At 38.4% G+C, this 27,412-nt stretch overlaps 1 protein-coding gene across 9 annotated transcripts in view; it reads left to right on the top strand.

Moving 5' to 3' along the window:
• Nucleotides 1–27,412, top strand: part of AK9 (adenylate kinase 9) — a 116,920-nt gene that overhangs the window by 58,014 nt on the left and 31,494 nt on the right. For 5 of the 9 annotated variants that reach the window (XM_070795983.1, XM_019967228.2, XM_070795982.1 and 2 more), the window contains 9 exons: nt 2,552–2,628; nt 4,083–4,235; nt 8,227–8,316; nt 8,770–8,970; nt 9,319–9,440; nt 12,827–13,039; nt 14,670–14,930; nt 16,833–16,957; nt 21,917–22,136. In XM_070795983.1, coding sequence (XP_070652084.1) covers nt 2,552–2,628; nt 4,083–4,235; nt 8,227–8,316; nt 8,770–8,970; nt 9,319–9,440; nt 12,827–13,039; nt 14,670–14,930; nt 16,833–16,957; nt 21,917–22,136 — 1,462 coding nt within the window. Of the gene's footprint in view, nt 1–2,551; nt 2,629–4,082; nt 4,236–8,226; nt 8,317–8,769; nt 8,971–9,318; nt 9,441–12,826; nt 13,040–14,669; nt 14,931–16,832; nt 16,958–21,916; nt 22,137–27,412 lie in introns of those variants that run through there. The other 4 variants (XM_019967226.2, XM_019967225.2, XR_011568444.1 and 1 more) reach the window with 4 other exon arrangements.

The following is a 27,412-nucleotide window of genomic DNA, read 5'->3' on the forward strand; positions in this document are numbered from 1 at the left end:
ATAAATATTCCCAGAATCTCTAAAGTATATAGCTGTGGATATTTTCACAGTCCCAAATCAGACATTCTAAACCAAATGTTTACTTTCAAAAGACATTGTGAAAAAAAGTCCTGATAGTCCAGAGGCTAAAACTTCAAGCTCCCAATGTAGGGGGCCTGGGTTCGATCCTTGGTTGGGGAACTAGATCCCATATACCTCAATTAAGAGTTTGAATGTTGCAACTAAGACTCAGTGTAGTCAAATAAATAAATATATATTTTTTAATGAACACAGAGAAAGTATATATTTTCTACTCTATTTATCTGTGACTTAATTTTACTAACTAGAATCCACAGGTCAAAGAAATAATATAAAAAGTGAAAATACACTTGTGTCATATGACTTAAATTCAAAGCTTGACTAAGTTCTACATAAGGTAAAGAACAAGACTGCTGCTAAGTCGCGTCAGTCATGTCCGACTCTGTGATCCCATAGATAGCAGCCCACCAGGTTCCCCTGTCCCTGGGTTTCTCCAGGCAAGAATACTGCAGTGGGTTGCATTGCCTTCTCCCAAGAACAAGACTAGTTATTCATAACTGATAGGTTCAACATCAAATGCTTATTCTTGAGACTTCCTGGTGGTTCAGTGGCTAAGACTCTGAGCTCCCAATATGGAGGATGTCAACTCAATCCCTGGTGGGGTAACTAGATCCCACATGCCACATTAAGACTTGGTGCAGCCAAATAAATAAATTAATTAAATGCTTTTAAAAAATTGGTCAGAGATGCAATGCAACTTGGTTGGAAAAGAGATAAAATGTATAGGATTTAGAATTACATTTTTGGCCAAATATCTACAGACATGCTGATTATACCTGTTTTCCAGCATTAGTTTCCAAATGTGCTGGTCAAATGCAAGATAATTTCTTTTACCACCATTTGTCTTTGATCTACCCAAGTAGTATATGGAAGTAGCTAGAAACTGGCAGCAAAATTCTTCTTCCTCCTTGTCAGATTTTAGATTCTTAGCAGCCGCAACATATAGTATCCAGGTTTTGGATGAGGAAAGCATCACAAAAGAGCCCTACCTAACTAGAAAAGTAGAAGAATTGCCAGTTCACACACTACCAAGTAGGGAAGCCATGCAGAAACAATGCTCAGTAGTCTCAAAGGTCTGGGTCATGAACAAGAGAACTCAAATTACACTAAGACTTCAGTCTGGATCACAGGGTCACAGGGTTTAGAATATAGTGAGACAACACTTCCTATTAACAAGAAACAGGATTTGTGGTCCAGTGGTTACAAATCTGCCTGCCAGTTCAGGGGACACTGGTTCAATCCCTGGTCTGGGAAGATTCCACATGTCTCAGGGCAACCAAGCCCACATACCACAACTATAGAACCCACAGCCTAGAGTCTGTGAGCTGCAACTACTGAAGCCCACACACCCTAAAGCCCATGCTCTGCAACAAGGGAAGCCACCTCAATGTGAGGCTCAAGCACCACAGCGAGAGTGTAGCGCCTGCTTGCTACACCTAGAGACGAGCCCGGGTGCAGCAACAAAGACCCGGCACAGCCAAAGATAAATAAACCAAGGTACACACTGTTGGGAGGAGAGGTGTAGTGATATATTTGAAGAGAATATGTGTAAAGATTTTCAAAGGAAGGGGAAAAGGACACCAAAAGAACACTGAGTATGAGAGAATGACCCACCTACAGAACAGTCTGAAGAAGACTGTCCAGAGTGGCCTACTCACATGAATGGGCTCTGCTCCACTTAACTGGTCCCCTGTTGGTGACTGCTCGATACAGTTTTTTGATACTGTTTTTAAAAATGCAGTCAACATTCTTATACATGTTTCTTTGTGTAATAGTATGCCAATACCTGAGGGCTAAATTCCTAGTTCTTCAACCCTAATGAAAAACAGATTCCCTTATCCCAAACCTCTTTAAATTTCATCATTACTTTGTTGAAAAGAAAATAAATTAATTTTCTGAATACAAAGGAAATTTGCAAATTTTCAACTTATTCATACAGAAAAAACTTTAAAGTGCAAAAAATGTGAAATAAAATTTAAAAGCTGTCAGAATGCCACCATCCATAGATAATTACTATTAACAGTTTGATTCACTTTATTCTAGTCTTTTAATCTTCATTTATATACATTTTAAATAAAAAATTTGTATTATACATAGTTTTATATTATATCTTTTTTCACTTAACTCTATGCTGTGAACATTTCTCATTTAATCAGAGGGAAAATGATACCAGCTGAGAGTTAGACAATTCTTTATCAATTTTTCCAGGTTTCCTAATTAATAGCCAGAGTTTTTTAAAAACAACATTTTAACTTTCCTTACCAAAAAAAGATCCCCAAAACACACAAAAAATTCTGAACATTAACTAGCCTCAATATGAGTAAATTAAATGTTTATGTGGTAAAGTAAAAAGTATAGTGAATATTATAAATGATTTATTCTTTATTTTTACTATTATAAGCCTTAAATTCTATGATATTGTAAGATATTTGAATTTCCAAAGATAACTACATTTTGGACCTTTTCATTTCAGAAAAGTCAAGGAAGAGGCATTAAGAATAGAAGAAGAAAATCGAAAGCTATTGGAAGCTATGACTGCAAAAGCAAAAGGCAAACACAAGATTATATGATTAATAATGTGTCATTTGATTTTGTGTTGTGACTGCAAAGTTGCAGTATTTACAGAGAATTATAAACAGAGTGCAGAGAAGGCAATGGCACCCCACTCCAGTACTCTTGCCTGGAAAATCCCATGGACTGAGGAGCCTGGTAGGCTGCAGTCCATGGGGTTGCTAAGAGTCGGACACGACTGAGTGACTTCACTTCACTTTTCACTTTCCTGCATTGGAGAAGGAAATGGCAACCCACTCCAGTGTTCTTACCTGGAGAATCCCAGGGACAGGGGAGCCTGGTGGGCTGCTGTCTATGGGGTCGAACGGAGTTGGACACAACTGAAGCGACTTAGCGGCAGTGGCAGCATAAACAGAGTGACCATGTTTCCCAGTTTGCCCGTTAGAGTCCAGGTTTATGCCCAGGTTCCTGAAATATCTGTTTGACTCCCTCTCCTTCTCGTTGTGTTCCAATTTGGATAATGCACTGTATGATCACAGCAGTAATGAATTCATAGAAAATGGATTCCTAACACAGACACCTACTCACCCACCTTGTAAGAGGGATACACGGCAGGATCAGCATGTGCAACATGTTTTTAAATTTTCTAGTAAGCACATAAAAAATAAAAAGAAACAAATGAATTACAATAATCCCTCAATATCAATCAGGAATTGGTCCCAGGACTCCTGCAGATACCAAAAATTCATAAATTCTTAAGTCCCTTATATAAAATGTCATAGTATGTGTGTATAACCTAAACACATTGGCATATACTTTAAATCATCTCTAGATAACTTATAATGCCTAATAAAATGTAAATGCTATGTAAATAGTTGCTAGCAAATTCAAGTTTTGCTTTTTGGAACTTTCTGAAATTTTTTTTCGAATATTTTCAATTTGTGGTTGGTTGAATCCATGGATACAGAACCTGAAGATTCAGAAAACCAACTGTATATTTTATTTAATACACTATATCCAAATTATTATTTTAACATAATGCAAATTATGTTAAATTTAATTAACATTGATTCATGCATGTAATCAATGCAAAAATTATTGATATGTTTTTATATTCAGTTTTTCACACAAAGTCTCTGAAGTCATTGTGTATTTTACACTCACCGCACATTTCAGTTTGGACTAGCCACATTTCAAGTGCTCAGTAGATACATGTGGCTTGTGGCTATGTATCAGATAGTGCAGGAATAGCCATTCCCTATTAAATGGACATTTGGGCTGTTTCCTGTCTTTTACTGTTATAATATTTGGGACTGCTATATGCTATGGCATATATTTGGGAATATATTTTATATTCCATTTTAATAGATATAATATAGAGAGACTGTATCTATCTTTTTCATTAAGCATCATGCTCCAGGGGTTGTTCCCAATTAAATATCTGCTGACTTAAACTAAATAATTTATTTCTTCTCATTTTTTTGTATAAGCAGAAGAAGCTGAAGCCGAGGCTTTTGAGGATTTTGAAGTTGAGGAGTCTGAACTTCACGAAGGGTCTGAGACCCCTGAGGTTGCTGAGGAGACCAGGGGGTTCTTACCCGAGGAGTCTGACATTTTTGAGGCCCCAGAAACAGAACATGAATCAGGTTAGACTTTTATTAAAGAGTGCGTCCTTAATTCCACTGCTGCCTATTGGCATGTTTGTGTGCATGTGTGTGTATGTCTGTTGATGTGGTATAAAGTGGAAGCAGGTTGAGATTGCAGAGATGTGGCCCCAGAGAGCAGCAGGTGGCTGAAAGTATGGTAAGAAAGCTGAGTGCTCTGCCCGGGTGCTGGCACTCTTGTCAGGGTCTGTTATATAATTTGGGGGGCACAGTGTTCAAATATCAGGAAAAAAGACTCATTAAAAGTACAAGAATATAAAGCTCTTTCTTTCCTTCCACGGTCTCTCTTAACTTGTCATAGTATTTTATGTTTGCTGTTTAAAGTCATTCTAAAAAAAAAAAAAAAGTCATTCTAAAAAAAATTAAAATTTTAAGTTCTTAAGCATGAATTTTACCATTCATCTTTATGTTGCCCAATGCCACTTTTAAATGCAAACCTAAGAAAGGATGTGATGAGGTTCCATAGTCATTCATGTCTCTTTAAATGCCATTACCTTCATTCTGCATCTGGAGCAAGTTCTAATTTGAAGGGGAACCATGGTCAGGCCTGTCAGCATCTTCCCATCCCCAAATCACTAAGTCACACTTTTTCCCACACATCGTGGGCCCTGTTAGAATTCTGTGCTCATGATGGGGTATCAGGAACACTCATAGGAATGAGATGGCAAAGAATGGCAGACAGATCTCTGCTCACAGGTGTGCCCTATTGTCCTGCTGGAGTCCCTTTGGATTTTGCTTACAAAACTCGGTTCAAAGATCAAAATGACAACCAAAGTGCATTAAACTAAGTATGGGGCCATTCTGGGCAAGAGATACAGGACACCCACACAGCTTATATACCCATGAAGCCAGCCCTCCTCAAATGTCCAGTTTGTTGGGTTGGGACAGGGCAAGAAGGAGTCTATAAGGCAACGAGAGTCACTCTCATGACTGGAGAGTGGACTTAAGCAGCAAGATCAGGCACTTCATGGTGGTGGAAGCAGGGCTCATAAATGCCTCGAAGCACAATTAGTGTTGAATTACTCCCTCTTCTCTTGAGTATTAAACATTATAGATTCTATTGAAAGAGGACCCAACTATTATTTTAGCTAACTTGCAGGACAGTTTGCACAATATTACAGAATGGCTATATATACATTTTTTTGTTAATATATATGTGTGTGTGTGTGAGACACACAAAACTTGTGTCTCAGAACTAGGAAAGACTAAGGGGTGAGAAGAAAGATAATTAGTCCTTCCTTCCCTGAAACTATCTACACTAGATCTGTATGTGAATCATGTCTTTTATTATCCAGGAAAGCAGTTGTTGATCTGTATCTTCAAAAGTGCTATTAATTGAGATTCTCCTCAGTTTCACCACACCTACACCCACAACTGAGACTTTGGCCACTTTACAGTCTTTAGGAATATCTTTATGGGTATGTCAAGAAATTAAAAGAATGCTCAGGCATTTTTGATGCCATGTGAATAGACATTTGAATGATATTTAACAACAGTTATCAGAACTGTATGTATCAATTATTATTCTGGTCAACATCCTTTTGTGTATTTAAGAATATTCTTCATTTTCTGCCTTATTTTATTATGTATTTTTATGCCTCCCTGGAACCAACCAGTGGGTTCGTGTGTTTGCAGTGTAGAAAACTAAACTCTGACTGCAGATGTCTGCAGCAAAGTAAGGGCTTAGTAGTAGGACACCAAGGGAGGGAGTGGGAGACAAGCCTGAGATCCACTCCAACTTGGTCTTTGAGTTGCGGGCATTTAAGGAGGAGAGGGCTTCCCGGGTGGCACTAGTAGTAAAGAACTCACCTGCCAGTGCAGGGGATGTAAGAGACATGGGTTCAATCCCTGGGTCAGGAAGATCCCCTGGAGGAGGGTGTGGCAACCCACTGCAGTATTCTTGCCTGGAGAATCCCATGGACAGAGGAGCCTGGTGGGCTGCAGTCCATAGGGCTGCAAAGAGTCGCACATGAATGAAGCAACTTAGCTCATGCACAAAGGGGAAGAACAAAGAATCTGCAGTTAATCATCATCCTGTGACATTTCTTAATCGTTGTTTTGGGGGTCAGGATGCCTACTGTTTATGAATCTTTTTTTTTTTTTTGCTTTTCCCCCGTTTTATTGAAGTCTAGTTGCTGTACATCAAAGTGATTCAGTTATACACATTCTTTTTTTTTTTAATATTCTTTTTCATTATGATTTGTCCCAGGTTAGATATAGTTCCGTGTGCTATACAATAGGACCTTGTTGTTTATCCATCCTAAATGTGTTGAAGTGTAATAGTTTGCATCTACCATCCCCAAACTCCCAGTCATCCCTTTCCCTCCCTGTCTCCCCCTGTAACTATGCTTCTTTGTCTACCTCCTGCACTAGGAGGAATTCTTTAAATGCAGTTGTTGGTTTTTTTTCCTTTGTATCCCTCGAACCTACTGGTAGCCTTCAATAAATGGCTGTTGAATGTGTGACTTCTAGATATTTACCAAGGGTCTACTAAGAGCCAGTATACAAAGAGACCAGATATGAGACTAGTACAGTGAACAAATGTGTGCAAGACAGTCCCTGCCCTGAATGGGGATGAGCCCTAGTCAATGGGTAAGATGGACACTGCTGCTGCTGCTATGTCGCTTCAGTCGTGTCCGACTCTGTGCAACCCCATAGACGGAAGCCCACTAGGTTCCTCTGTCCCTGGGATTCTCCAGGCAAGAATACTGGAGTGGGTTGCCATTTCCTTCTCCATGTTTATGAATCTTTTTATGAGTATCTGGTGATTCATGATCCAGGGATCTGTTAGCTCATCTTGCCCTGGAGAAACAACCTGAGTATGTACATTAATGATGTTATCTGATTCTGGTTGATTAGTGTTCACTTAGCACAGAAATGAGCCATGAAATTAAAAGACGCTTACTCCTTGGAAGGAAAGTTATGACCAACCTAGATAGCATATTCAAAAGCAGAGACATTACTTTGCCAACAAAGGTCCGTCTAGTCAAGGCTATGGTTTTTCCTGTGGTCATGTATGGATGTGAGAGTTGGACTGTGAAGAAGGCTGAGTGCCAAAGAATTGATGCTTTTGAGCTGTGGTATTGGAGAAGACTCTTGAGAGTCCCTTGGACTGCAAGGAGATCCAACCAGTCCATTCTGAAGGAGATCAGCCCTGGGATTTCTTTGGAGGGAATGATGCTGAAGCTGAAACTCCAGTACTTTGGCCACCTCATGCGAAGAGTTGACTCATTGGAAAAGACTCTGATGCTGGGAGGGATTGGGGGCAGGAGGAGAAGGGGACGACAGAGGATGAGATGGCTGGATGGCATCACTGACTTGATGGACGTGAGTCTGAGTGAACTCCGGGAGTTGGTGATGGATAGGGAGGCCTGGCGTGCTGCGATTCATGGGGTCACGAAGAGTTGGACACGACTGAGCGACTGAACTGAACTAAACTGAACTGAGCACAGAAATGAGGTCAGAGGGGACAAGAAAGGGAATAATGTTTTGAATAAAGAGATTAATCATAAACTCAGCAGGGGAACTCGGTTTTAGGGGAAATCAGTACTTTACCTAGTTAGAGAAGGCACTGGCGACCCACTCCTATACTCTTGACTGGAAAATACCATGGACGGAGGAGGCTGGTAGGCTGCAGTCCATGGTGTTGCTAAGAGTCGGACACGACTGAGCGACTTCCCTTTCACTTTTCACTTTCATGCATTGGAGAAGGAAATGGCAACCCATTCCAGTGTTCTTGCCTGGAGAATCCCAGGGACGGAGGAGGCTGGTGGGCTTCCGTCTATGGGGTCGCACAGAGTTGGACACGACTGAAGCAACTTAGCAGCAGCAGTACTTTACCTAGTGAGAACTGTATTATCAATTTGACATAGTATACACAATTTAAACTTTTGATATTTTCTTTGTGCCAAAATTTTCATAAAGGAATAATGTTTTTAAAACTCAAACACTAACTATTAGATATTTTTTTAAGTATCTGAGCCTCCTGAGGATGCTATAGTCGGAGCAGAATTTCCAAAAGGATCCAGAGAGGGCCTGGAAACTAAAGAATTACCTGAAACAGGTTAGATTATAAAATAAAAGTAGTGCATAGAAATGCTTTTCATATTCTCTTACAATTTTAGGCATAAAACCAATTTCCTACCTATTTCTTTCTATGCCAGTTATATGCTGGTTGATGTGTGTTATATTTGCCTAACTTATTAAAAAGTGTATCTAGCCAACTTATAATAGTTTTTCAACAAATTTTATGTTCTACTTTTATTAAAAAAGTTGCCATATGAAATTCATATTATCTAAATAATTTGGATTTTATTTATAAGTAACAATTCATCTACAGCCAAAACAATGAACAAAGCATAGTTGAAATATGAATTTATAAATGCATATTATTGCTTAGAACTCTAAGTTTATTTCTTTTAAATGTTTAAAAAGTATTATAAATTATTTTGGCAATATAGCTAAAGATATAATGCTTAAAGTCTCTTTTTTCTTTCTTTTAAATTTTACTCAAAAGTTCTACTACCTGAATTTCCGGAAGATGGTTATCCTGATGTTCCTGAAATGGATTCAATTAGAGAGAATGTCAGCTCTTTCTATGCTGCCTGGAGACAGATGGAAACAGCTATCAGTGACTCTTTTACTCAAATTTTAAACCTGGAGATTGCTGGCAAAACTCCAGAGGAACTACTTCAAAAAGTCATTGAAATTATGGAAAGTAAGGGCTGCTGTAATCATAACATTTATTGTCGTGAGCAAGCCATATTATTAAAAGTACTGTGAAAGTTTAAAGCCTACGGTTTATGAAGTAAAACATTCAGTATATCCAGGGATGATATTTAAAATATTTAACAACTGTCCTAGAACACCCATCAGATCAGCCATTGGACACACAGCACTGGCCAAACTGGCCACTTGTCACCTAAAGAATTTGGAAAGGCCTATTTGCCTACACATGTAAGCTAAGAGACCAGCCCTACAGTTAATTTTCTTAATCTTGCTACTGTAATATGTTCATATGCTTTTATCCTAAAAATGTCTTCCCAACTGTGTTTGTTTTTGAAAGAACCCTTTCACCATGCTGCTTGGGAGTTAACTATAGAAGATTATGATGAAGAAACAGAAGACTATCAGGCTGAAGCCGATGTCGATGAGGAGCTAGAAGAGGAAGAAGAGGAAGAGGAAGAGGTGGGGGGCTTTTCTCCTGCTCACTGCCCGTGGTCACGTCACTGAAGGTGCACATATCCAGAGTGGTTACTGGCACTTCTAGGCTTCAAGAAAACAAGCAGGGATCTTCAGATTTGTAAACATTTTCAACACATTTTGCCTCCACTCAGCTTCATTTGACCTCTGAAATGCCAGAGCTACTTAGACAGTATGTTACACCCATGAAAAAAGGAAAGAGAAAACTTTAAATTTTTTTCCCATGGAAAAATCTATATATATTAGAGACAGAAATATTTTATAAATTTAACAGAAGTGGGTGTTTTATGTAAAATACAACAATGGCATCTTTGAAGGGCTGATGGCATGAAAACAAGTGGTTTTCTCAAAGAGGAACAACTCATTTTAGGCACCAATCTACTCCCTTGGCACCACAATTTTGATAACTATTTTCAAGGGATAGCCTCCTAATTAAGGCATGTATCAATAATAAAATAGGAAGTGATTCCTTTAATTCTGGTCTTTATAAATAAAGCAAAATAATAGGTTAGACAAACATTCATTTGTAATTAACTTGTTGCTTGACTTAAATCCAAATATGTATGTATCAAACAAAAAATGTTATGCAGTGTGATTCTGCTAATAGCTTTCGATACTTTATCCTAAGAAACTGCTGAGACTCTCAGTCAGGGTGGTTAAAGGGTGTGGGTTTTGTCCCAATAATGTTTAGACTCTCTCTTTTCTTTTGTGACCTGCTGTGGTCTGCAAGAACATGGTGTCTTTCTTGTACCTGCAAACAGTTCTCAAGCTGTCTGTAATTTTAAAAACTTAAATTTTTAAGTATGGTCTTCATTGATAACATAGTGTCTTTACCTCACTTTTACTCTTCCTAATTTATCATCCCTTCTTCCAGTGTGTGTTAGGCTTCCTGAGAGGGGTGGTTGTTTTCTTTCTTTCTTTCTTTTCTTTTTTGGCTCAGTGGAGTTCACAAGTCTTGCTGGAGTGCTTTAGGTGACAACATCCTCAAAATTTATGAAGGGCAAACTGACTTTTCTCCCCAGCATTCAGGAGTATAGTGACAGATAGGCCACCTATTTGTTGCTGAGGCCTGAGACAAGCCCAGTTACCTGAATTCCTCATACTTGCCTGGATGCAAGGTCAGGGAGGACTCCTCCCACCCATACAGCTCCTTCTTGGTCTCTTGCAGGCCACAGAGACCACAAAGGGTGGTAGCTGCTGATGCTAACATTCCCCAGGAAATCCACAGATTTCTACAGGAAAACTCCTCCTAAGACTTGCCATCTCGATGCTCTGGTCCCTCTGATGCTTGTCTCCAGATACTCATCCAGTCCATAGTGGTGAAGAGTGTTGTACAGTTGTCTGCCCTCAGACGTCCACAGAGGCCAACCACCACCTGCTCTAGCAGTTAAACACTGAGGAGGTGGTAGAGAAATGAGGAGAGTCTTTAGAGCACCATCTTCCCAGAATCCCTTGCTCCAAGACGCCCCAATCCTTATCACTATTATACACATATCTCACTTTTTTTTAAACTGAAATTCAAATGTAACTGGTGAGCCTTCATTTTTTATTTGCTAAAAGTCTGGCAACCTTAATTTAAGTGCATTTATTGAAAAACAAGAAAGACTAGAGAAATGAATTAGGCATTCAAGTCAAGAACCTAGAGAAAAAAAGCATAACAAAATAGACCAAATAAAGTAAAAAGAAGGAAATTAAAGGCCAAAATTAATGAAATAGGAAAAAAAGACCAAATAAAAGCAGTAGGCCTACCTTCAAAAAAAATGAAAAATTGGTTTACTGACAAGAGCAATAAAATAGACAAACCTCTGGCAAATAAAATGAAGTAAAAAGAAGGAGGAGTAAATAACATTTGAAACAGAAATCAGATTTGAAAGAGGTTCATTTTAAATTACAACTTTATACTAACAAATTTTAAAGTCAAAATACAAAGCATTTTCAAAATACAAATTACTAAAATGTGCTTAAGATAAAAGATAAAAGCTGGACAAACAAAAATAACTGTAGGGAGTTGTAGGGCTTTTCTTGTTGGTTAGATAAGTCTTATGTTATAAATCTTCCATAGCATAGAAAAATTTCAATACTTTTCAGCTCATTTTGAAGCTTGCATAACCCTGACACAAAAATTGAATGAGTGACACAAGAAAAGTAGAGATTAGTTTTGCACATTTACAGAAAGTTGTTTTTTACATCCTGTTTGGGGGAAGAAAAAAAGGCATGTTGTAGAATAGTCATGCAAAGTATTATTTCGTTGTTATCTTAAAAAATAATGTATTTGTGCCTAAATTTGTGTCTTTGTATGTAAATGTGTAAGCTATACTGAGAAAAATGAGTCTGAAAGAATACACATAAAACGATTGAGTGTTAAGACAGTACTGGAAGGGAAAGGTGAGAGGAAATGTTCACTCTTCATGCATTGTGGTTACGTTTTGAATATTTTTACAGCAAGCATGCATTGTACAACACAAAATTATTTTTAAAATATACTTTACTTTAAATATAGGGCTTCCCTCATAGCTCAGTTGGGAAAGAATCTGCCTGCAATGCAGGAGACTCCGGTTTGATTCCTGGGTTGGAAAGATCCCCTGGAGAAAGAATAGGCTACCCACTCCAGTATTCCTGGGCTTCTCTTATGGCTCAGCTGGTAAAGAATCTGCCTGAAATAGGGGAGACCTGGGTTTGATCTGGGTTTGATCTCTGGGTTGGTAAGATCCCCTGGAAAAGGGAAAAGCTACCCACTCCAGTATTCTAGCCTAGAAAATTCCATGGACCATCCATGGGGTTGCAAAGAGTCAGACACAACTGAACAACTTTCACTTTCACTTACTTCAAGTACAAGAGTCCCTAAGGGACTTTACACATGGTTTCTTCATCTATCGCATTTCCAATTGAATAAAATAAAATTTTTCCAAAGTATTTGATTATATATCCACTGAGTAGGAAACAAAGCAAATCCTGAGACATCGCCCATTTTCGTTTTCAATGACTAAGAAGTTGTGACCCTGACTCAGCTTTTACTTCTTGGAAATAATTTTATTTTAGAAACTGACTTCACAGTGACCCTGCATCCATCCACACATTACAAGGGTTTTTATTACACATTTGTCTATAAAGGGCTTGGGACACCTTCATTCTCAGTGCTGCTTCATTTTCTTTATAAAATAAAGACACTTGGGATTTGAACTCAGAGGAATATAAGAAACTTATTTTTTGATGAATTCAAATAGTACAAGAACTGGTCTTTTGTGGATTGTTTTAAAGGGATATTGTTATGGATTAAATACTATTCAAAGATGCATTTTTATAATTCCCTCTTTAGTATTATGAGAACAGTGCATTAATAGTGTTCTCCAAACTTTGGATGATATTTCTAGAATGAAGATATAATTAAGGAGAAGAGAAGGCATTTGGGAGATACAAAGCACTTTTGTCCAGTGGCTCTCAAAGAAAACTTCGTCCTACAACCAGGCACCCCAGAAGAAGCAGCTAAATACCGAGAAAAGATCTATTACTTTTCAAGTCCTGAAGCTAAAGAAAAGTTTTTGGAGCAGCCTGAAGAGTATGTGGCTCATGATGAACCATTAAAGGTGAAAACAGTATTCCCATCCTGATGAATGCTCCTGCATCCTTGTTTAGAGACTTGTTAGCAGTCTCCACCATTTTACTCAATAGTGAAGTCACCAGTATAATAAAACAGTATGGTGGCAATATCTAGGTTTTAAGAACAACTTTTTAGAATATAACATAATCTAATTATCTATTTTATTTCTTCAGTAATACCTTACATCAAATCAACACATTTTTTAGCTGAAGTATTTTATAGGAAGTCACAGTTGAATTTATTGCTTGTAATTTTATTGGGCTTATTTTATTTCCTAATCATTTTGATGTACCATTTTAACATCTAATTTCTTGTTAGACTTTTTTCCTCACAATATTGTGATTTTGCCATTATAGATATGAAATAGTACTTAGGAAATCTTTGGGCATATCATTCTTTCTTTCTCTTAATTATTTTATGAGTATAATTCCCTAGAATGGGATTACAAGATCAAAATTATAAATCAAAGTATATTGTCGTGGGGCTTCCCTGGTGTCTCAGCAGTAAAGAATCTGCCTGTCAGTACAGGAGAGGTGGGTTTGATCCCTTAGTATGGAAGATACCCTGGAGAATGAAATGGCAACCCACTCCAGTATTCTTGAAAATTCCATGGACAGAGGAGCCTGACAGGCTACAGACCATGGGGTTCCAAAGAGGTGGGCATGACTCAGCCACTAAACAACATATTGTCAGGACTTTCAATAATACTGATGCCTTGTTAAACAGAGCATGTAAAACACAATTTAAACTCTTCTGGATAATTTGGGCCATTTTCATGGCTATTGCATACACTTTTAAACTCTTCTCTGACCATTTCCTTCACAAGGACAAAAGGTGATGAGGCTGTGCTTGCTTCCCTCTGCTGCTCAAAATCCATTACTGCGAGCCTCTTTGAGGCTCATTCCATCCAAATATATCACCATCTCCCACTCTTGCTGTCATCTATAAATATGAGTCATTGCCCCACATTTACAAAAGATTTATCTGCTCCTTCATCCCAAACCTCATCATTGTTCTTGACCAGCTTGAGCATCAGTGGACAGTCCATACACCTGGATCTCTGTGGATTCTCTGGTTTGGGGGCTTCCCTATCTCCCATGGACAGAGGAGCCTAGTGGACTCCACAGGTCGAAAAGAGTCAGACATGACTGAGCGACTAACACTTTCACTACTTTCACTTTGTCTCCAATACAGAGATTGCAGATTTAATGAAGGCACCTCTAACATTCCTGTATCAGTGGGCTTTTTGTTTGGTAGAGAGGTTTTGGTGGTGGTGGTGGTGGTGTTTTTTTCGTACTAAGAAAATGTCTTTGCATTCTTCCACAATTAAAACTTTTAAAAAGAAACAAAATTAATTTTATTTTATTAAATGCCTTTTGGAGCACTTAATATCAAGATGCTCTGTATTTGTTGATGCTCCCTGAATTCATGGTTGATGCCATGAATCATGTTAATTGGTATCCTAATGTCGAAACATCCTTGAGTTTGTGAAGTGATAATTCAGTCTTAGGGAGAGCAGTTAATAAGCCTAAGTAAGGTTTTCTAAATTCTTAAAGCTTCTTCTTCTTCACTGTCCCTCTCCTCTACCCCCATCCTTGACTTATCCCCTATTTCAGGCTCCGCCATTAAGAATATGCCTTCTCGGCCCCCATGGCTCTGGCAAAACTGTCTGTGGAAGACAGCTGGCAGAAAAATTGGGCATTTTTCATATTCAGTTTGAAGAATTTCTTCAAGAAAAACTAATGCTCAAAACTGAAAAGAAAGTGGGGCCTGAATTTGAGGACGATTCTGAGGATGAACAATTTGTAAAACAAGAACTTGAAGAGCTTGCAATTCAGGCCAATGTTACAATTGAGGAAGAAAATACAAAGAAGCTGGTAGGAATATTAATACTTTCTTTGCAGATAATTGTGCTTACTAGTGTTACTTTGAGGGAGTAGAATATAAGTAGTATAAAACTCTCTATATACAATTTCGAAGAAGTAAAAAAAAAATAGCCCATAAAAGTAATTTAAGAGTCATCTTCTCAATATGTTAAATACAGACCTTGCTACTCATCTAGAATATAGAGTACTGAGTTTTACATGACTCCAATGAAAAACAGAAAAGCTTTCCCTGACAAGAGTGTTGTATAGCATTTATTTGGGGCTGTTATTTGATGGACTACCCAAATGGTTCAGTGATAAAGAATCTGCCAATGCATGAGATGCAGGTTCAATCCCTGCATCAGGAAGATTCTCCTGGAGAAGAAAATGATAACCAACCCCAATATTCTTGCCTAGGAAATCCCGTGACAGAGGAGCCTGGTGGACTATAGTCCATGGAGTTGCAGAGTCCAACACAACTTAGTGACTAAACAACAATGTTATTTGAGATGTCTGATCTAGATGATAAGATTTCTGTTATTGTGTCCTGTGTTTTCTATTTATTAATAATACTATAAAAAATCTGCCCCTGCACCAGTAGAGATCTCAAAATATTAATTTCTAATGATTCCTCATAAGAAAGTTTGTATGTATCTTTTTGTTCTTCAGTCACTCAGTCATGTCTGACTCTTTGCGACCTCATGGACTGCAGCATGCCAGGCTTCCCTGTCATTCACCATCTCTCAGAGTTTGCTCAAACTCATGTCCATTGAGTCGATGATGCCATCCAACCATTTCATCATCTGTCACCCCTTCTCCTCCTGCCCTCAATGTATCTCTTAGGTGGTTTCTATCTGGGCGTATAGAGAAAGTTCATTATTTTAACTCGCCTTTTAACCATTTCTGATATATCTGAACCCTTTTTTTCCAAATGATCTTCTATAAATGGACACAGGTACAGATTATATTAGATGACTGCCTGCCTGGCCCATCCTTTAATCAGGATCTAGATTGAGTAGTTATAAGATAGGTGACAAAAATCAGTTAACCTTTATAGGTGTGTGATATAGATTGATCTTGGTTTTAGTAAAAATGATGAGACAATCAAAATTAGTCATGCTATTTGCTAGTAGCTCCTCTTAGCAATGCTATGCTATGCTATGCTATGCTAAGTCACTTCAGTCGTGTCCAACTCTGTGCGACCCCTTAGACGGCAGCCCACCAGGCTCATCCGTCCCTGGGATTCTCCAGGCAAGAACACTGGAGTGGGTTGCCATTTCCTTCTCCAATGCGAGAAAGTGAAGTCGCTCAGTCATGTCCGACTGTTAGTGACCCCATGGACTGCAGCCTACCAGGCTCCTCCATCCATGGGATTTTCCAGGCAAGAGTACTGGAGTGGGGTGCCATTGCCTTCTCCACCTCTTAGCAATAGTAAGTATAATTTCATATCCATCCTAAAGGAAATCAGTCCTGAATATTCGTTGAAAGGACTCATGTTGAAGCTGAAACTCCAATACTTTGGCCACTTGATCCAAAGAATTGACTTATTGGAAAAGACCCAGATGATGGGAAAGATTGAAGGTGGAGGGAGAAGGGGACAACAGAGGATGAGATGGTTGGATGGCATCACTGACTCAATGGACATGAGTTTGAGTAAACTCCAGGAGTTGGTGATGGGCAGGGAGGCCTGACGTGCTGCAGTCCATGGAGTCGAAAAGAGTCGGACACGACTGAGTGAATGAATTGAACTGAACTGATATTAAATATTGGTTTGAAGAAAAGTACTCAGATTTTTAAATGCTTACAAACAACAGTGAAAAGTGACCTGAGAAAAACAGGTCTTATATTAACTGTGTAACATATTACTATTTATAGAATTTTAAGTTTTGTTTGTTTTATAATTCTTGTTTGTAGCCTCAGGAAGTGCAACTTACAGAAGAAGAAGAAGCAATCAGATTAAACCTAACTGAAAATGAGCCATTGCCTCTTGAAATCCTTGAAGCAATTCTTTCTGAGTGGTGGTTTAAGGAACCGATATGGTATCTTAATTTATATAGACTTTTATACACTTATTGACTTTCATTTGCTTTATTCTTAAAAGTGAAAAATGTAATCCAACATAAAGTTAAGAATTTTCTCCTTTACTCCAATGTAAACTAGTGATTCCACACATTAAAAACATCTAGGAGATTATTTTTAAAATATTGATGCCAGAGATTCCAAACAATTGAATTAAAATTTGAGGTGCAAGGGGGACCTAGCCATTGGAGCCTCCCAGGGGATTATAATGTGTAGTCGTGGCTGTGTGTGTGTGCTTAGTCGCTCGGTCATGTCTGACTCTTTGCAACCCTATGGACTGTAGCCCATCAGGCTCCTCTGTCCATGGGATACTCTAGGCAAGAATACTGGAGTGGGTAGTCATTTCCTTCTTCGGGGGATCTTCCCAAGACCCCTGACCAGGGATCAATCCCAAGACCAGAGATGGAACCCAAAGGTAGATTCTTTGCCATCTGAGCCACCAGGGAAGCTCAGTCATGATTAGGAAATACATGTAGTTAAGCATACATCTTGATAAAAAGATTACTGCTAATCATGAAGAACAAATATCCCAAGTTAATGATTTTAGTGCTTTTCTACATTTGGGAAAATGCAAGAATCTGGGGTCATTGAAATCCTTCCTGAAATAGGCAGTCTACTATCTAGGGGCCCATTTATCCAATAGACAGAATGCCTCACCCTATTTTTTCATTCTGAATTCTTTTCAGGGTGCATTGTCAGTAGGTGACTACAGTGGGTTGTGATTTAACCCCCATACTACTGGTTGGTGAGCAACACTCTATGTTGTGGTTATTGTTCACATCACTTAATAGCTGTCCATAGTCTTATACCTTTACCAAAAGCCAGGAACAACTTGACCCCAGACAGAACAAATTTAAGAGTTACAGGTCACCAGAATGTAAAACTCTGCCTCAATTTCCTAACCACAATCTCTTACCTTGATATCCACCAGAAGAAAGTGAAATGATATTTACAGTGCTGCTAATAGCAAACACGTATATGGAACTTACTGTGTGCAAAATACTGTTCTTCTATATTGTATTCATATTAAGTTCCTTGATCCTTATAACTACCCTATGGGACAGGAACTTTTATTTTCTCATTTTGGAGATAAGGAAACTATATCAATGAGAATTAAAAAAAACTAGCAGGTCCCAGTGCTTCTCTGGTCATTCTCTTTTACTTAGTCCCTGACCTAACTGAGTAAGTGGGATTATTAGTCACTTTAATTTTAATTTCTTATTCCCTATATTATATCAACAGTTGAGGTAAACTTAGGCATGTTGCTTGCGACAACATAATCATGGGATGTTCTTCATTAACTTAGCTCCTAATCTTACATCACACATGAAAACAAACAAATAAACATATGGATTGAAGAAAAGGAAAAAGTGAAATTCTAAAAGCCTAAATAAAATAGCTGAACATTAGCACTACCATCAAAACTTATTATAATGAAAAGTTTGTAATAGCATGAGAAATTTTACTATATAATGTTAAACTAAAAAAAGAGGATACACAGTTATTTATGATAGAAAGTTCAACAAATGAAGAACAAACTAGAAAGAAACAAAACAAAATGTCAATAACTTATTGGATATGAGATTATAGATAATTTTGTCCTTTCTTTGTGCTTTTCTTAATTTCGTATTTTCTATAGTGAAATATATTGCTTTTATAATTAGGAAAAAATCAGCACATTTTTAAAAGGCCTCAATCCTAGAGAGAGCTTATTAGTTACTGCTGCTGCTGCTAAGTTGCTTCAGTCGTGTCCGACTCTGTGCAACCCCATAGATGGCAGCCCACTAGGCTCCCCTATCCCTGGGATTCTCCAGGCAAGAACACTGGAGTGAGTTGCCATTTCCTTCTCCAATGAATGAAAGTGAAAAGTGAAAGTGAAGTCGCTCAGTCGTGTCTGACTCTTAGCGACCCCATGGACTGCAGCCTACCAGGTTCCTCCATCCATGGGATTTTCCAGGCAAGAGTACTGAAGTGGGGTGCCATTGCCTTCTCCTATTAGTTACTGAGGTATAGCTAATTGCATTACATTACTGAGATATAATGGTAGAAATGAAAATGTTGATTCAGAAGAGGGTTTGCCAAGACTTAGCTACTGTATGGGAGAAGGCAATGGCACCTCACCCCAGTACTCTTGCCTGGAGAATCCCATGGATGGAGGAGCCTGGTAGGCTGCAGTCCATGGGGTCGCTAAGAGTCAGACACGACTGAGCGACTTCACTTTCACTTTCCACTTTCATGCATTGGAGAAGGAAATGGCAACCCAATCCAGTGTTCTTGCCTGGAGAATCCCAGGGACGGGGGAGCCTGGTGGGCTTCCATCTATGGGGTCGCACAGAGTCGGACACGACTGAAGCGACTTAGCAGCAGCAGCTACTGTATGTGAGAAGCAGGAGGGAGTTGAAGGGTCTCTGAAGTTTGGCCCCTGGACCCTAGTGAGTCAGAGGAAGAGCCATGTAGAAGGGTAACAGTGAGCATGATTTTTGATAGTATGATGTATATATAACTCCTGAAGGGCACTCAGATAGAGAAACAAGGCAGTTATGTTGAAAATTCTAAATAAAAATTCAAAAAAGAGCTTGGATGTAGAGGTAAAGATTTAGATGTCATTTCTCTGATAATGAGTGATGTTGAGCATCTTTTCATGTGTTTGTTAGCCATCTGTATGTCTTCTTTGGAGAAATGTCTATTTAGTTCTTTGGTCCATTTTTTGATTGGGTCATTTATTTTTCTGGAGTTGAGCTGTAGGAGTTGCTTGTATATTTTTGAAATTAGTTGTTTGTCAGTTGCTCAACATCACTCATTATCAGAGAAATGCAAATCAAAACCACTATGAGGTAACCATTTCACACCAGTCAGAATGGCTGCGATCCAAAAGTCTACAAATAATAAATGCTGGAGAGGGTGTGGAGAAAAGGGAACTCTCTTACACTGTTGGTGGGAATGCAAACTAGTACAGCCACTACGGAGAACAGTGTGGAGATTCCTTAAAAAACTGGAAATAGAACTGCCTTATGATCCAGCAATCCCAGTGCTGGGCATACACACTGAGGAAACCAGAAGGGAAAGAGACACGTGTACCCCAATGTTCATCGCAGCACTGTTTATAATAGCCAGGACATGGAAGCAATCTAGATGCCCATCAGCAGATGAATGGATAAGAAAGCTGTGGTACATATACACAATGGAGTATTATTCAGCCATTAAAAAGAATACATTTGAATCAGTTCTAATGAGATGGATGAAACTGGAACCTATTATACAGAGTGAAGTAAGCCAGAAAGAAAACACCAATACAGTATACTAACGCATATATATGGAATTTAGAAAGATGGTAACAATAACCCTGTGTACGAGACAGCAAAAAAGACACTGATGTATAGATCAGTCTTATGGAACTCTGTGGGAGAGGGAGAGGGTGGGGAGATTTGGGAGAATGGCATTGAAACATGTATAATATCATGTATGAAACGAGTCGCCAGTCCAGGTTCAATGCATGATACTGAATGCTTGGGGCTGGTGCACTGGGAGGACCCAGAGGGAGGGTATGGGGAGGGAGGAGGGAGGAGGGTTCAGGATGGGGAACACAGGTATACCTGTGGCGGATCCATTTCGATATTTGGCAAAACTAATACAATATTGTAAAGTTTAAAAATAAAATTAAAAAAAATAAAGAGAATAAAGGTGAAAAAAAAAATAAAGCAAGTAAGGGTATCATCAAAAAAAAAAAAAAAAGATTTAGATGTCATTGACAAAGAAGTGACAACTAGAACAAAAGAGATTTTGCTGAAGGCATCTCTGAAGAAAAGGAAACATATCTTAAGGCAATATATATAAATTTGCCCATTTAAATAGAAAGGATACAACATTTCTAAATGCCAGTTAAGAGCTAAAATTATCAAATGTTCTTGAAAACCATATTCATATGAAGAAGAAAATGTATATTTAAATATAAATAGTTAAACCAAATTTTAGAGAAACAGAATAAGTTCATTCAAAAAGGGACCAAACTAAACCAAGCCAAGTTCTCCAAGCCTGGGTATGTTTTCAGTACTCATTTGTGTCCGACTCTTTGTGACCCCATGGACTGTAGCCCGCCAAGCTCCTCTGTCCGTGGGATTATCCAGGCAAGAATACTGGAGTGGACTGCTATTTCCTCCTCTAGGAGATATCCCTGACCCAAGGACTGAACCCATGTTTCCTGCATCTCTGGCATTAGCAAGCAGATTCTTTCCCACTGTGCCACCAGGGAAGCCCTCTCCAAGCCTGATTGTATTATAAATATTCCCTAATGAAAATGTGTTAACATTCCAAGTTATTTTCATGATTCTTAAAGTTTTATCATACTTGGGCAAGTTTGATGATCCTATTTGAATATAATCATCCTACACATACGAGCCACGAAAACATTAATAATTGTCACTGTTTACAAAAAGAGGGAGGGAAGAGGAACATCATTAGGAGAAAAATGACTAAAAGGATTCTCAGTAAAGAGGGGTGGGGGTAGGGAGGCAGCCAAACAAACTCTTTACATAAAGGGTGACACCATCATTAGGATGGGCACTCACCCCAAGCAGAGAACTTACCTTCTCCTTTCCTGTGATCTTCTCACAACTTTTAGTAAACTTGTATTTAACAGTAATTGTCTATAAACTGATTGACTACAATTTTATACTATAAATATCAAATATTATAACTTTAATCTAATTTGATACATTTGGGAGAAGAAGCAGCATGTTTATACAAGTAGAAATACTAAAAGAAATAAAAGATACTACAATAAACTATTTAAACTTTTTAAAAGTTTCATTGGACATCTAATATAAAGTTGAGATTTAGCAGTACTTTTTTTTCATTTTTAAATCAATATTTATAATAGAATAGTTTAAGCAAATAAAGTAAGTTATGAAATTTCTACATAGTTCTACAGGTTTTGTATTAGACGGTTTCCCACGGTATCCAGATGAGGTCCAGTTCCTGGGGGAACATGGGCTTTTCCCAGATGCTGCTGTGTTTATACAAGTTGATGATCAAGATATTTCTGATCGCCTCCTTCCTGTCCAAATTGGAAAGTGGAAAGCAAAACAAAAGAAGAAATTAGAAAGGAAAAAACTCATCAAAGAAATGAAGGCAAAAATCAAGGTATGTATCCATTTGAAAAAGCATGAGGGTAAATGTGTTCAGCAACTATCCAATTTATAAAGTGACCTTTACAAAAATGTAGTTTTCTGATTTTAATACCACATTCAGTATGCAAACTATTTTCATCAAATTTTAACAATTTATCATGAAAGAGTTAAGAATTATTTGAGGCCTTTGTGATTATCTGCATGTTAATGCTTCTCTCTTCAAGGCAAACAAAATTAAAGATAGTGGCTGCACCAAAGTATCCTTGTACTAGACATGGGAGCACAGTGGACGAGGCAGCAAGTAGAGCAAACCTTGAAACTCAAAGTTTTCATTGACTTTCACTAGCTCCAACACCAACCATCAAGGTCATTTTAGCCCATAGTAAAATAAATCCAGGTATTAGCTTAAAATATCTTTTCCTAAACTGTATTCTGAGAAGTTTCCATAAAATGTTCAAAAGTGTTATAGTGAACCTATGTAATTGCACTCCTAGGAATCTAACGAAAATGAAAGCAGACCATGTAAAAATGTGTTTGTGAAAGTTCACACAGCATTGTTCATGATAGCCAATAAGTGGAAACAACTCAATGTCCATCAACTGATGAATGGATATACAAAATGTGACAAATATCCAGATAGGTTCCCTTGTTACAGCTCAAGGTGGCAATACATGAGTTCTGAACTCAGTCTACTCTGAAAGAAATGCAGAAACTAGCTGGAGAAACTAGTCTAGGAGAAGCTAGATTCCTGCACATTGGGTAATTGAGAAAATACCCACATCACCTATTAATACATCAAAACAGCTGCTACCTGAAGGTCTTAGCTTCCTATCAATCTGTAATGACTGTGATCCTCCGTTTGGGACACTGATAGGTCATGGCACACCCTTAACTACGGGAGCCACTGAAAACCAAGAACATGTCTTACACAAGCACAAAGGCTTGAGAGATGGCCAGGACCTCAGGCCAACCTGAGCTGTATTCATCTTCTACACAAGACCCCAGTCAAGACTGGGAGAGGTGGCTGCTTTATCCAATGTGCAGAAACCAACACATAGAGTCAAAGAAAATGAAGGAACAGAGGACTATATTGTGAACAGAGGAACAAGATAAAACTCCAGAAACAAACCTTATTGAAACAAAGATAAGAGATTTATCTGATATATAGTTAGAAATAATGGTCATAAGTATGTTCACCAACGTCAGGAGAACAATGCATAAACAAAGTGAAAACTTCAACAAACAGAAAATAAAAGTACCAAACAGAAGTCATAGAGCTGAAGAATAGAGTAACCAAACTAAAAAATTCAGCAGAGGGGTTCAATAGCAGACTCTAGATGCATAAATCAGTGAAACAGAGTAGAAAGCACAGAAATAATCCCATAATTCATGACAAACTAGCCAAGAATGCACGTGGAGAACAGACAGTCTCTTCAATACATGGCATTGGGAAAACTGTACAGCCACACACAGAAGAATAAAACTGGACACCTATCTTATAACATACACAAAAATCTACTCAAAGTAGGTCAAAGACTTGAAACACAAGCCCTGAAACCCTAAAACTCCTATAACAAAAAGGGGTAAGCTCCTTCACATCAATATTGGCAATAATGTCTTTTATTTGACACCAAAAGCAAAAATAAGTATGTGGGACTACATCAAACTAAAAAAATCTTCTTCCAAGCAAAAGAAACCATCAACAAAATAAAAGACAGTCTAGGGAATAGGAGAAAATATTTGCAAATCATATACCTGATAAGGGGTTAAAGTCCAAAAGACATAAAGAATTCACACCACTCAGTATCAAAAAACCAAACAATTACATGGAACTCTGCTCAATGTTATGTGGAAGCCTGGATAGGAGGGGAGCTTGGGGGAGGATGGGTACATGTATATGTACAGCTCCATCCCTTTGCTGAAACTGTCACAGCATTATTAATCGGCTATACACTAGTACAAAATAAAAAGTTTAAACAGAAAAAATCTATGTGAAGGACTTATATAATATTCAGTGCATAGTAAGTACTCAGTATGTGTTCATTTATTCATTCATTGAACACATACTATGGAACACTTATTATGTGTCAGGCTGGAGATAAATAACAGTAGACAAAACAGACAAAAATTCTGTGTTTGTGGCAATACCATTTCCATGAGAGACAGGTAAGTAATAAATAAAGTGTAGTATTATATTCAGTTGTAATAAGGGAAATAGAGAAGAGTAAATTGTGGGAAGGGAATAGGGAAGAGGGAGTTGAGAGAGGAAAAAAAAAAAACAATCTAATTTTTTAAGTGGGCAGATGAACTGAATAAACATTTTTCCAAAGAAGGCATGACCAACAGAGACATGAAAAGGTGCTCAACATCAGTAATCATAAGATAAATGCAGATCAAAATCACAATGAGATATCACCTCTCACACCTGTTAGGATGTCTAAATAAAAAAAGAGAACAGAGATAAATGCTGATGAGGATGTGAAGAAAAAGGAACCCTTGTACACTGTTGATAGGAATGTCAACTAGTACAGCCACTATGGAAATCAGTATGGAGGTTCCTCAAGTAATTAAAAAATAGAATTACCATATGATTCAGGAATCCCACTTCTGGGTATATGTATCCAAAGGAAACAAAGTCATTATCTCAAAGAGATATCTCTTCTCCCGTGTTCATAGCAGCATTATTCACGATAGTCAAGGTATAGAAACAACCTGTGTCTGTCAACAGATGAATGGACAAAGAAGATGTGGGGTAGATATATACACAATGGGACATTGTTCAGCCATGGGAAGGAAGGAGATCCTGCCATTTGCAACAACACAGGTGAAGCTTGAGGGCATTATCCCAAGTTAAACAAGCCAGACAGAGAAAGACAAATGCTGCAAGCTATCACTTGTATGTAAAATCTTGGGAAAAAATAATCAAACTCATAGAAACAGAAAGTATACAAGTGGTTGCCATGGGCTGGGGGGTGTGGGAAATGGGGAGAGGTTGGTAAGATGATATAAAAAAGTTCAGTTATAATACGATTAAGGCCTGAGGATCTAATGTATAACATGATGACTATAGTTGATAATATTGTACTGTATAATTGAAATTTGGCAAGAGAGTAGAACTTAAATGTTGTCATACACACAGGATACGTATGTGAGGTGATGGATGTGTTACTTAACCAAATGGGGGAAGAGTCCTTTCACAATGTATATGTACATCAAATCTTAATGACATACACGTTAAATATCTCTCATTTTTACAAAGCTGGGAAAATAATAAATAAATATATAGTATATTCATATAATGGAGTAGTACTCAGTATTTGAAAGGAATGAAGTATTGATACTCCCTACAAAAGATCATTATGCTAAGTGAAAGAAACCAGGCAAAGAAAATAGTATTATATGTACTCTATGATTCATTCCATTTATATGACATGTCTTGATGAGATCAGATCAGATGAGTCGCTCATTCGTGTCCGACTCTGCGACCCCATGAATCGCAGCACGCCAGGCCTCCCTGTCCATCACCAACTCCCAGAGTTCACTCAGATTCATGTCCATCGAGTCAGTGATCCCATCCAGCCATCTCATCCTCTGTCGTCCCCTTCTCCTCCTGCCCACAATCCCTCCCAGCATCAGTCTTTTCCAATGAGTCAACTCTTCGCATGAGGTGGCCAAAGTACTGGAGTTTCAGCTTGAGCATCATTCCTTCCAAAGAAATCCCAGGGCTGATCTCCTTCAGAATGGACTGGTTGGATCTCCTTGCAGTCCAAGGGACTCTCAAGAGTCTTCTCCAACACCACAGTTCAAAAGCATCAATTCTTCGATGCTCAGCTTTCTTCACAGTCCAACTCTCACATCCATACATGACCACAGGACAAACCATAGCCTTGACTAGATGAACCTTTGTTGGCAAAGTAATGTCTCTGCTTTTGAATATGCTATCTACGTTGGTCATACTTTCCTTCCAAGGAGTAAGCGTCTTTTAATTTCATGGCTGCAGTCACCATCTGTAGTGATTTTGGAGCCCAGAAAAATAAAATCTGACACTGTTTCCACTGTTTCCCCATCTAGTTCCCATGAAGTGATGGGACCGGATGCCATGATCTTCGTGTTCTGAATGTTGAGCTTTAAGCCAACTTTTTCACTCTCCACTTTCACTTTCATCAAGAGGCTTTTGAGTTCCTCTTCACTTTCTGCCATAAGGGTGGTATCATCTGCATACCTGAGGTTATTGATATTTCTCCCGGCAATCTTGATGCCAGCTTGGGTTTCTTCCAATCCAGCATTTCTCATGATGTACTCTGCATAGAAGTTAAATAAGCAGGGTGACAATATACAGCCTTGACGTACTCCTTTTCCTATTTGGAACCAGTCTGTTGTTCCATGTCCAGTTCTAACTGTTGCTTCCTGACCTGCATACAAATTTCTCAAGAGGCAGGTCAGGTGGTCTGGTATTCCCATCTCTTTCAGAATGTTCCATAGTTTATTGTGATCCACACAGTCAAAGGCTTTGGCATAGTCAATAAAGCAGAAATAGATGTTTTTCTGGAACTCTCTTGCTTTTTCCATGATCCAGCGGATGTTGGCAATTTGATCTCTGGTTCCTCTGCCTTTTCTAAAACCAGCTTGAACATCAGGAAGTTCACGGTTCACATATTGCTGAAGCCTGGCTTGGAGAATTTTGAGCATTACTTTACTAGCATGTGAGATGACTGCAATAGTGCAGTAGTTTGAGCATTCTTTGACATTGCCTTTCTTTGGGATTGGAATGAAAACTGACCTTTTCCAGTCCTGGGGCCACTGCTGAGTTTTCCAAATTTGCTGGCATATTGAGTGCAGCACTTTCACAGCATCATCTTTCAGGATTTGGAATAGCTCAACTGGAATTCCATCACCTCCACTAGCTTTGTTCGTAGTGATGCTTTCTAAGGCCCACTTGACTTCACATTCCAGGATGTCTGGCTCTAGGTCAGTGATCACACCATTGTGATTATCTGGGTTGTGAAGATCTTTTTTGTACAGTTCTTCTGTGTACTCTTGCCATGTCTTCTTAATATCTTCTGCTTCTGTTAGGTCCATACCATTTCTGTCCTTTATCGAGCCCATCTTTGCATGAAATGTTCCTTTGGTATCTCTGATTTTCTTGAAGAGATCTCTAGTCTTTCCCATTCTGTTGTTTCCCTCTATTTCTTTGCACTGATCGCTGAAGAAGGCTTTCTTATCTCTTCTTGCTATTCTTTGGAACTCTGCATTCAGATGTTTATATCTTTCCTTTTCTCCTTTGCTTTT

This window comes from Bos indicus, chromosome 9 (genome assembly GCF_029378745.1).
Source record: "Bos indicus isolate NIAB-ARS_2022 breed Sahiwal x Tharparkar chromosome 9, NIAB-ARS_B.indTharparkar_mat_pri_1.0, whole genome shotgun sequence".
Lineage (NCBI taxonomy): Eukaryota > Metazoa > Chordata > Mammalia > Artiodactyla > Bovidae > Bos > Bos indicus.